Consider the following 10,828-nt stretch of genomic DNA (forward strand, 5'->3'; position numbering starts at 1 on the left):
AAAAAAAAAATGTTGGAGGACATTTTTAGGCTTTTAGATAAAAACAGGAACCACAGTTGAAGGTTAATCAAGCTTCAGCAATCAAACTGAAAATTAGGAAACAGCTGTTACTGGGTTTTAGCTACAGTTAGTGATGCTCCTCTGATACCCGAGGCTTCGACACATGCGCTGTAGCTCATGAAGCAAACGTATCGAGCCACTGTGCCGAGGCGTGGTTTGGTCACATGACTCGTGACGTTTGAATCACTTCAGTGACGTTTGAAGCACTCAACTGCTTCGAATCACCTGATTGGTTCGGTTTGTTATGTGAATCACTCAGCGGGATCGAGTGTTCCGGGATAGGAGATCCCTATTTAGTGTTGTTCATTTGAATTGTTTTTCGCAGAATAGATTGTTTTTTTGCTGTTGTTTTTGCTTTGAGAGTTAGTAGTATGTCAGATTTCGTATTTTGTAGAGAATAGATATATATATAGATAGATAGATAGATGGATTTTATATATATATATATATATATATATATATATATATATATATATATATATATATATATATTCCCAACTCACCACCCCCATGCCACAACACCTGGCACAGAACCTTGTCAGGTGCTTAGCTGACAGACTACAAACCAAAGAAAAGAACAGTTCACTGACTGTTGCTACACTTGTGGCTCTGCAGTTCAAAACTTTTGGATTCACCAATCAGAGTGGCAGCCAGTGTGAAAGAACGTTTAATAACAGAATGCACAACAATTAACATAAAGAACGCCAAGCAGCAGTCATCTACGTCACAAGCACCACCACAGCCTCGTCCTCCACCACCAGCAGCACCTTCCACAGGTATTTTTTTTTTCTCTTCTGAATAGGGAATGACTGACATTTCTGGTGATGATGATGATGATCTTCAATATTTTTCAGTTCAACTGTGGAGCCTATTAGACGAAGACGCAAGTAGAGCCTGGCACATGCAAAGCGCCACAGCGAATGCAATTGTAGAAAGAACGGCAGACCCACTGGCTTACTGGACAACCCACAAAACCGTTTACCCAAACTTGTACAATGGAGCCAAACATTTCCTGTGTACCTCAGCCTCATCTGTGCCGTGTGAACAGGTTTTTTTTTTTCTAAGGCTGGGGAGATAGTGAGTAAAAGAAGGAACTGCTTGAGTCCCAAACAATGTTCCCTGTAATTTTTCATGAGTCTGAGCAAACACACAAACTCCCTGAGCGTCCCTTGGACCACTGTGAACAACATCAGACGTGTGCACTGTGGTCACACCAGCATCACATCCATTCAAGTTACATGGTTCATTAAAAGAATCAAATTACAGCATTTACATTTCTGTTAAAACACTTTGTCAACAGGAGCCAGTTGAAGGCTGCAGTGATTTTAGTGACACTACAATGTATAAGAGTGAAGTTATTGAATATTTGTCTCTCTTTACTGTTGCAGCGGTTTTGCAAATTGCAGATGGACCCTGTTCACTCCATAGACACCAATGTTATTCCTGTAGCTTGAAAGACAGCTACTTTTGATAAAACTGGGCTTGTAGCACATTGTCTGCCTTGCAACAATGGGAAAGAGGCACCGTTTATGTTTTGACAACCTATATCTAACTAGTTATTGATGCTGGAAGTCCGAATCTGTGAATATCTTTCCAACTTTACTGAACTTGGGGCCACTACCACCTAAGGAGTGATATATTTAATTTTGAAAAAAGCATTTAGCCATACTTAAAGCTTTAAGTGCTTTATTAACACGGAACTAAAAATTTTGTATTGTTTTATTATCACAGGTTCTGTCTGAAAAGAGGTGGCATCATTTTAAACAGTGAAATCAAACTAACAAAATGTAATGACCAACCAGTGAGCAATACTGGATTCTGCAAAAACATAAACAACTTTTTAAAAAATCTAAATCTTATCGTAACACAGTTAATGTATTAACTTATTTTTGTGTGTATGCATGTATTTATTGATTTATTTAATACTGTTAACATATCAGAGTTCTGAGTGAATTTTTCTTAAGATAGGCAAAGGCCATTTATTGATTACATATAGGCTCTTAAATGTTTATTAAAAACTGAAAAGCATTAAAAAAAACAAACAAAACAACTTAGGCATTTATTGAGTCACTAAAATACTGTAGAGTACAGACCACATCAGCATGATTATAAGCATCCTCTGGTAAATTAACAACCAGATACTGATGTCTCTCACCATATGGACTTCAGGAGATGACTGGGGGATGATAAACTGTGACCTACTGGTTGGATTCTCTCTGTTCTCATGTTTCTTACATGTTTGTCCCCTGACAGCCGGGTCCTAATGTTTTTTGAGCAACACACCATACTATGACGTTTTTACAATGAGGGTTCTACTATGAAACCAGTTTGACATGTTCAGGTGTTCTTTGTTTGAAAACTCAGAGATTTCAGGTATCAGAAGGTGGTTTTCAACTTTCTTTGTTAACTTTCTGCCTCAACTTTAAACTAAATTTACTTCACTAACCCAGCCCTCTGGACTTCCAGTAAGCTGTGTTCCTATTGGCTGTCCAGGTGGCTGCTTGGTGTTATCAGGAACACCTGAGCAGCTCAGTGTTATCAGGAACACCTGAGCAGCTCAGTGTCTTCCTGCTTTATTTAGCTGCAGACAAACATTTCCTCTGCTTCTCTTCACCATTGAACCGGGTTTGGCTCCATTGCTTTAGTTTGTTCTTTAGGCGTTGGCCTGCAGCTTCCAGCAGTAAAATCATCTTTAATGTGTTTCTTGGTGTGTTTTAGGGCTTTGTACTGGATAGTTGTCTTGGTAAATGTGGTTCTTTAGCCACAGTTAGCACATGGTGCTAATGTGTGCAGTGATTAGTGGATTTGGTGCAGCTGAGTTGTGTCTTTATCTTGGCTGTAGTGAGTCTTCAGAGGTTTTTGGTCAGACACATTCTGTATTCTTGTTTGAGAACCAACGTTGGTTGTCCAGAAGGTAAGAGTTCCTGTCCTGATTCTCTGTTCTCAGAGGTTCTCTGGTAGGCTGCAGGAGACTTTAGCATTTGGGTTGTGTTAGTTTGGTTTTTGTATGGTTTCATTTGGACGACTATCTTGAGGCCCCTCCATGTGGTTTAGTGAGGTTTTCTGGAACAGTTCTACAAAGCAACCTGCAGCAGAAGAGACTTTGAGAGTTTTTAGGAAGTTCTGGAGACCAGACTTTAGAGCAGCAGAAACATTTGTCAGCAGTTTGAGCAGGAGAAGGTGAGCTTCAGAGTAGAAATGAGACGGAAACCTTCTTGACCCGTGTGGTGAGGTCCTGTACCAGGAGTTTGAGCAGGTTGTGAAGAGTCTGTAGTTCTTTGGTCTGAAAGCACAAGAAGAGTCGACTCATTAAAGGAGAAAACAGGAGATATTGTTGGTTCTTCTGTCGCTCTGCAGTTTCCTTAGACTGAATATCAAGTTTATGTTTTAAATGATTTCCCATGTGAGCCCAAGAAGACTTCAATAAACTCCCTCCATCCCCTGGACACCACATATTTTATTACCATGTTAAATGTTTTGGGTTTTTTTTGTTTTTTTTTTTTTTTTATGTTTTTGAGTTTTAATCATAGTTTTTTCTCTTTGCTTGTTTAGTTTTGTCATCTGTGTAAAATGTGCTAAACAAATAAAGTTGAATTGATAAACTGAATAATTGACTAACTCATGATTGTGACAACAGAAGTATTTTCATTGTGATTTAAGGGTTTATTTCATTTTTAAGGTTGGGGTTAAAATCTTGACAGAAAAAGAAGATTAAAGAAATAAACTACATAAAAAAAGCAATTAAATCAAACAAAAAAATTAATACAATAAAACTTTTAAAAAGTTTTATTGTTAAAAAGATTTAAGAAATTTAAGATGTAATTTTCTAATTAAACATTTAATTTTTTAATTAAATGTTTTGTCTTTTTAAAGGTTTAATAATCTAATTAAATGTTTTGCATTTTTTAAAATGTTTAATATTCTTGTTTAATTTTATTTTTTAAATGTTTAATTATGGAAAATATTTTATCTGTAATTTTTAATATTTGTATTTTAAAAATTTTGTTTAATTTCATAATGACATGTATTGTATGTTGTTGAATTATCTAATTCAATATTTTGTCTGTTTAATAGAGTTAAACATTAAATTACATTAAATTATATTAAACAGACAAAATATGGAATGAGATCATTCAACATGATACAATACATGTCATTATGAAATTAAACAAAATTTTTAAAATACAAATATTAGAAATTACAGATAAAGTATTTTCCATCATTAAACATTTAAAAAATACAATTAAACAAGAAGAATGTTAAACATTTTTAAAAATGCACAACATTTAATCAGATTATTAAACCCTTAACAAGAAAGAACATGGGCGCCCGTATAGCTCAACGGGTTAAGCGGGTGATCCATGTACAGAGGCTGGTCCCTGACGCAGCGTCCCGGGTTCGAGTCCCGCCAGTGGCCCTTTGCTGCAAGTCTTCCCCCGACTCTTCTCCCCCGTTTTTCCTGTCTGTCTTTCACTACACCTATCCAATAAAAGGCCAAAAAAGACAAAACACTTAATTAAAAATTTAAATGTTTAATTAGAAAATTATATCTTAAAGACAATAAAAGTTCAAATAGGAATTACACTGAAAATACAATGAAGGATTTAAAAAGAAAATTAAACATTAAAAGGTGGTAAAACATTTAAAAAGAAAAACCTTAAAGATTTAATCAAAACATTAACAGACTGTCTGAAGGTTCAAACTAACAGAGAACTACTCAAGAACTTTTAAGATTTCAGTCCTCAGACTGTCTGAAGGTTCAAACTAACAGAGAAGTACTCAGGAACTTAGAAGATATCAGTCCTTGGACTGTCTGAAGGTTCAAACTAACAGAGAACTACTGTGGGACTTAGAAAATTTCAGCCCTCAGACTGTGTGAAAGCTCAGGTCCTGAGGACTCGGGAGGTCTGGAGGCTTTGAAAGTCTTGGAACTGAGGGTTCAACCCTCCAGCACAAAGGCTAAAGTCCAACCTCCTGAGAAAAACGATCGAGTCGAGACTCAAGTTAAAAAAAACTCGAAAATGGCAAAAAAAAAAAAAAAAATAGATGATAAATGCGCAAAACAAAAAAAAAAAAAAAAAAAAACAAGTATCGCGCGCAGCTTAGAGGGAACAGTGGTCCCAAAACTGTTGATAAATTATTTCTCAATAAAACCTCATAACCAGTTACATAAGCACACCCTCTTTACTGACCTCTTTACCAATAAACCCCAAGACATACTTTGCCAAAATCCATAATAATCCATAAAATCTTTATTTGCACCAGCCCCATGTGAAAATGACATCAGTCTGTATTTGTAGAGCATCTCATGAATGTAGCAGCACCGTTTAAATGTTTCATAACACAGAATATAAGCAAAGAGTATATAGGGATACAGACAAACATGGGAAATAAGAAACGTGCTCTTCAATAGTTATTGTCATTATTATTATTAGTAATATTATTTTTGTGTCCACTACAACCCATACAATCATCTAGTGTAGTCAAACAGGAATGTGTGCATGGCGAATCAAATCCAAAACAATCCATGAACCGACGACCACGTCTTGATTGCACTTCATATTATTGACCACTAGATGTCCTACTCGAGCACTGTGTGTCATTGAGGCCTCGAGTAATGAACCATGTTTTGAATGAAGTGTCGAAGCTTCAACAAAGCCTCGATCAGCCATCACTAGCTACAGTTAGTGGTTTGGGCCAGGAAATAGTCTGGCCCCAGTGAAACGGCAGAATGTCACTTTTGACGCTTTTTAATCAGAGATGTTTTGACAGAGCCGTGCTAAACTCAACTAATGTGCTGCTGGTATTTAGCATAGAGATGAGAGACGGACATGATTGACACTGACATGGTTCCAGCCTCCACAGAAGCTCCTCATTTCTACCAATTTGGTCTCATAAAACTTGACATTCCAGTTTGTTTCCACAGCGACGTGAGCATTTCCTGGTCCCCTCTGTGTTACCTCAAGAGTTTATTCGTGTCCAAATGCCTTCCAGCAAATCTTTGAAGTGTTCTGGTGAAGTGGTTGCACAACTAGAGCCTCAGGTGTTGCACAAGACGGCACGACTTTACTGAACACCTGGAAGGGCGTCCAAACTATCTGTTAGCTGTCACTTGTTAAAGAGTTCAACATGTGTTCAGTTGCTGCAGAGCTGATAATCACCAACTTGACTTCACAGCAGTTGCACACGTAGAATATGTCTTATTACAGATTATATGTAATGATATAATAATTAGTGGGTTTGCTCAATAACTCCAGAATCATTTGTTCAGTTGAGAGAGATTTCTGTGTTTTTAATCACATCTCTCAAGAACTGTAGATTTTCATTCCCACCCTTAGCATGCACATATCCCCTATGATGTAACAGTAAAAGCAGCTGAACCAAATTAAGGAATCATTTCGTCATAAAATTCACACCCCAAAATAATTCTGCACAGCTTAGAGTCGACAAGATTTTTTATTCTTGTAAAAAAGAAAACAACCAACATCATGTATTGAGTAAACAAAGGAGTGCTCAAAAAGAGCTTGTTATTGCATTTGGAGGTTCAAAAAACAGCCCTGGCACAGAAAAAAAGGTTGAACAAAACATTAAAAACATTAGAAAATACAAACTACAGTGCAGAATGAGTGTGGGTTTGGATTCACAGATCAGCAGTCCAGCTCGGTCCCTCTCTCTGTTTTTCCTGTGTGCAACATCATGACATCAACCCTCAAGTTTGAGAAATGCTCCTTCTAGAAAGTAAGAGAGGTGGGTTGTAGTCACCTGTCTGGATTCAGTATCGTCCCCGCTGTTGGATGTCTCAGTACCCTGATGTGAACCTACTTTACCTTCTTCTCGGGAGCTTTGGATAAACCTGCGAGTGTCTGTGTGGTCTTCTGCAGAGCCTCCTGGAGAGCAGCAATAGCCTGATCGTGGCCTTCTAGCTTGGCTGCTTTGCTTTCCAACCCAGCCACCATGTTACTCAAGCTCTCCAGCTGCTCCGGCTTCATCCTGCTGCTGCTGTCCTCCAGAGCATCGAGCCTCTTCTGCAGATCCTCCACCTGGCTGGAGTCCCCTGAAGCAGCCATGTTGGACTGGAGCTCCTCCACTCTGCTCTTCACGGCCTCCAGCTCCTGCTCCAAACCACCCGTGGCTTTGTTCACAGCCTCCCCCTGAGCAGCCAGTTCACTCTCACGCGCGTCGTATTTGGCGAATAGCGACTCTACCTTGGAGGTGACGTCTGACACCGATGCTGACAGTGAGTCTCCACTCTCCTCCGATGCTTTCACTCTGGTTTCTATGTCTTCGGATCTTCTCTGCGCCTGATCAGCTGCTTCATTCACCTGCTTCTCCACGTTACGAACAGCATCAGTGAGCTGCTCCACGCTGCTCTCCAGTGTCACAGTTTTGTCCTTCAGCGCCTGAACTCCGACCTCTACAGCAGACACTGACTGTTTCAGACTCCCGGTCGCCTCCTGAACCACTGACCTCACCGTTTCTATCTCCTGAGACAGTGAAGCTACTTCGTGGTTGCGAGTCTGGAGCTCCTCCCTCACTGCACCGATCTGCTCTCTGAGTGAATCAGCTGAAGCATCGGCTCCTACTTTGGCTGCTTTGATTTCAGCTACAGCATCAACGATGGCGGACAGTTCTTGTTTGATGAGGGAAGGGTCTTCTACGTCGCCCAGCCGGGCTTTAAGGTCGGCCAGCTGGCTCTGCGCTTCGCCCTGAGCTTCGGTGAACTCGGCCACGCTGGCTTTGATGGACTGACTCACCTCAGCCAGACGCTCCTCCACAGTCTTCTCCAGAGAGGAGAAGTCCTTCTCTCGAGCCTCCTTCACTTCGTTGATGCCCTCTGAAAGGTCCCTGAGTAGATCGTTCTGGAGCTTCTGGAGGGCCTCCTCCACCCTCCTCGTCTCCACTTCGCCCCTCTTCATCCGGCTGACGGCTCCCTCCAGCTCCACCCGGGTGATGCCCAGTGATGACTCCAGTCCGTCCACAACGCTCCTCAGAGACTCCACCTGTACGACACATGGAAACACACGGCTTTGACATCTACACAATACGGCTTTACACATGAACACCGTCGCTGTTCATAATCTCCAAAACATCAGCTTTCATGACAGAAGAAAAAAAAATGCCCTAAATTCAGCTTTGTGATTATGCTTTTTTAGCTTAAAAACACTTATCTTTATTCAAAAGAACTCATTATTTATCCTGGAATGATTCTAAATGACCAAAGTTGGAAAAAACTATGGAAAAACTGAAATGTAATATAAAAATATGACCCAAACAGCTGTACAATTCTAAACAAAAGTGCAACTGAAACTCCATTTTGAAGTTTGAAAAAAATATTCTTCACTACATTTTTAAGTTTTTAGGAAACAATTTGGTGTTATTTTACAAACATATCCAGTGTTGGTAAATAATAAATAATAAAACCACTGAAAAAATGTAGAATTTACATGCTAACCATAAAAAACTGTAAATATTGTCTACATCAAAAAGTATGTATTTTTATAAATGGTAATTCATCATTTTAAAACAGTTTGACCATAAAATTACAGTTTTTTATTGTTTGTTAATTTATAGATTTTTTAAATTGTTTTTTTGACAGATTTCCCCTTTTGGTTAAGTTACAGTTATTGTGTAATAAAATAGGTATGCGTCATTATTGTCAGAGTTTTTGAATGTTAAAGTATTTTACCTTTTTTAAACATATTTTTCCTCCGCTTGTTGCCAGATTCTCATTTTTAAAAACTAATTACTAACAGTGTATAGTCAACTTACTCACCTTTTCCTGAGCTTTCAGTACCATCTAATGGTCTTCATCAGTGAATTGAGGCTTGTGGTTGAAATCTCAGGAAAATGATATCAACTTAACTTTAAGTCAAGATTATTTTTACCAAGCTGCTTTTATCTCTTTTTATTCTTTTTAGTGCTGTAATTACACAATGTACTTTGAAATATTACAATTACTTAATATTAACTGACATTTTAATATAATGATTGTGCTTTATAGAACATTCCTTAAATGTAATATTTGAAAGTTTATTTGTAAATTACAAAATGTATATGTACTTTGAAAGTTTTTGGAGCCGTAGCTTTTTATCACGTTTATCATGAACAGAGCATTTTTGTGTTGTCCCTGCACCAGATTCTACTTTTGGCTTGATACGTAAAGCAAAAGTAGAATATTTTAATGTCTAAAATGATTACAAATTTAAAAAAAGACATTATAGAAAACAGAAAATTTGTAGTTAACATTCAGTGGTGAGCTGTCATCCAACTTTAATAAACAAGTTGAACCTGTAGCAATGATTAAAGCTTCTGTAAAGGATGACTCATCACAAAGCTGGAATCAGTGCTGGTAAATATTAGTAAGTGAAGAAAATGCAGAGAGCTTATACACTTTGCAATGTGCATGAAGGGAAATCATTACAGGAGTGAGGAATGAATGAAATAGGGGAGGGCTTCAGTAGTATGAGACTCTTAGAGGCACTTTACTGGTGATAACACTGGACAAGGATTTTATTATCATTATTATTATTTAAAAAATCTTTTTAAAAAGCAATTTCAGCAATTTTAAGTCCTGGTAAAGATTTTGTGTGATAACATGACTTCTCATAATACCATCTCATGTTCTCTAAGACTCCATTGAGGTGATTGACAGTGACAACTCATCCTTTTCTGCTTTTTCCAGCTTTTTTCTATACAAAAGAAACCATGAAAAAAAGAACACAATATAGGAGTGACTTAAAATTCAGTGAGTCTGAATCTTTTACTTTTCGCTGAAAGTTTGCTGCTTCAGAAGTATATAGAGTTCCCTACATCCATCCTTGTAAATGCACCCAACCCCCAACAGAACATAAAGTACAACAACATGATGGAGGGTTGTGTAATTCTGCACAAAGTCAAATTCGCCAACAACAAACAGCAGTGTGCACATACTATGATATTAAATATGAAGATCTGGAAACGTTTGGAAGCATTTGAACCATTCTGTCACTTCTCTCCATTGATTCCCATCCTTCTCCACCTACCTGTTGAAAGACACTCTCCATTTTGCTGCTCAGCTCTGCGCTCTGTTTTGCGCTCTCCTCGTGCTTTGCGTTAGTCTGACGGATCTCCTCCACCACTTGTTGTAAATAAAAAGCAGCAAACCCTGCAGCGCCTATCAACGCGATATAAAACACTGTCGTCACAAGAAGCCCTAAGCAGCTTCCTGATCGTGGCCCCTGAGCTGCGGGGCCACTAACCCCGTTACTGCTGCTGCTGCTGCTGCTCTTTGGGTTTTTCTTTGGCGCATCTTCTTGGCTGGATGCGGCGCTTTTCTCGCTGTTCTTCTGTCGGTTTTTCGCAGTCATCGTCAGCTGGAGCTCGGTCGGACGTGCGTGTGAGAATGCGAGAGAGAAGTTTTTGGTTTTGCAGTCGTGGATGGGATGGAGAAGGTTTCCAGTCCAGGCCCACTGGCTGGACCAGCAGCGTATCAGTGAGCGCGTCGTGTCTTTCCACGGGGCTTTTTGCGCTGAGGTATGCGGATGGGGGCCGTCCCATGTTCAGCTCCAGCCTCTTTATTAGCCTTTTTAGTGACTCAGACCACTAGGAAACAATGAATGATTTGTGTTATCCTTGGAGCTGAGTGTTTAGGTTGTTTCAATCTTTGGATCACATAATTATTTGGTCATACAAACAAAGATAAGAAAGAAGTTTGCGCAGGAGCATCATCCTCTGATCGTATCCAGAGAAGCATTTGAGGAACTTCAGTTAATATTTGCAACGTTTAACC

General features: G+C 38.9%; 1 protein-coding gene across 1 annotated transcript; it reads right to left on the reverse strand.

Annotated features, from left to right (window-relative positions):
- Positions 1–6,497: 6,497 nt before the first annotated feature.
- On the reverse strand, positions 6,498–10,523 carry ckap4 (cytoskeleton associated protein 4). The gene is made up of 2 exons (XM_023283787.3): positions 10,083–10,523; positions 6,498–8,060 (listed from the first exon to the last, which is right to left on the reverse strand). The coding sequence occupies exons 1-2, from the start codon at positions 10,404–10,406 to the stop codon at positions 6,879–6,881; spliced, it is 1,506 nt and encodes a 501-aa protein (XP_023139555.1). The 5' UTR covers positions 10,407–10,523; the 3' UTR covers positions 6,498–6,878.
- Positions 10,524–10,828: the final 305 nt, after the last annotated feature.

The sequence above is a fragment of the Amphiprion ocellaris genome, chromosome 21 (genome assembly GCF_022539595.1).
Source record: "Amphiprion ocellaris isolate individual 3 ecotype Okinawa chromosome 21, ASM2253959v1, whole genome shotgun sequence".
Taxonomy (NCBI): domain Eukaryota; kingdom Metazoa; phylum Chordata; class Actinopteri; family Pomacentridae; genus Amphiprion; species Amphiprion ocellaris.

What these genes read in the sequence shown, in the direction of transcription:
- ckap4 (XM_023283787.3), bottom strand. Translation starts at nt 10,406, where the DNA reads ATGACTGCGAAAAACCGACAGAAGAACAGCGAGAAAAGCGCCGCATCC. An exon ending in TGGAGAGTGTCTTTCAACAG is followed by an intron (nt 8,061 to 10,082) that starts GTAGGTGGAGAA and finishes TGTGTCGTACAG; the next exon opens with GTGGAGTCTCTGAGGAGCGT.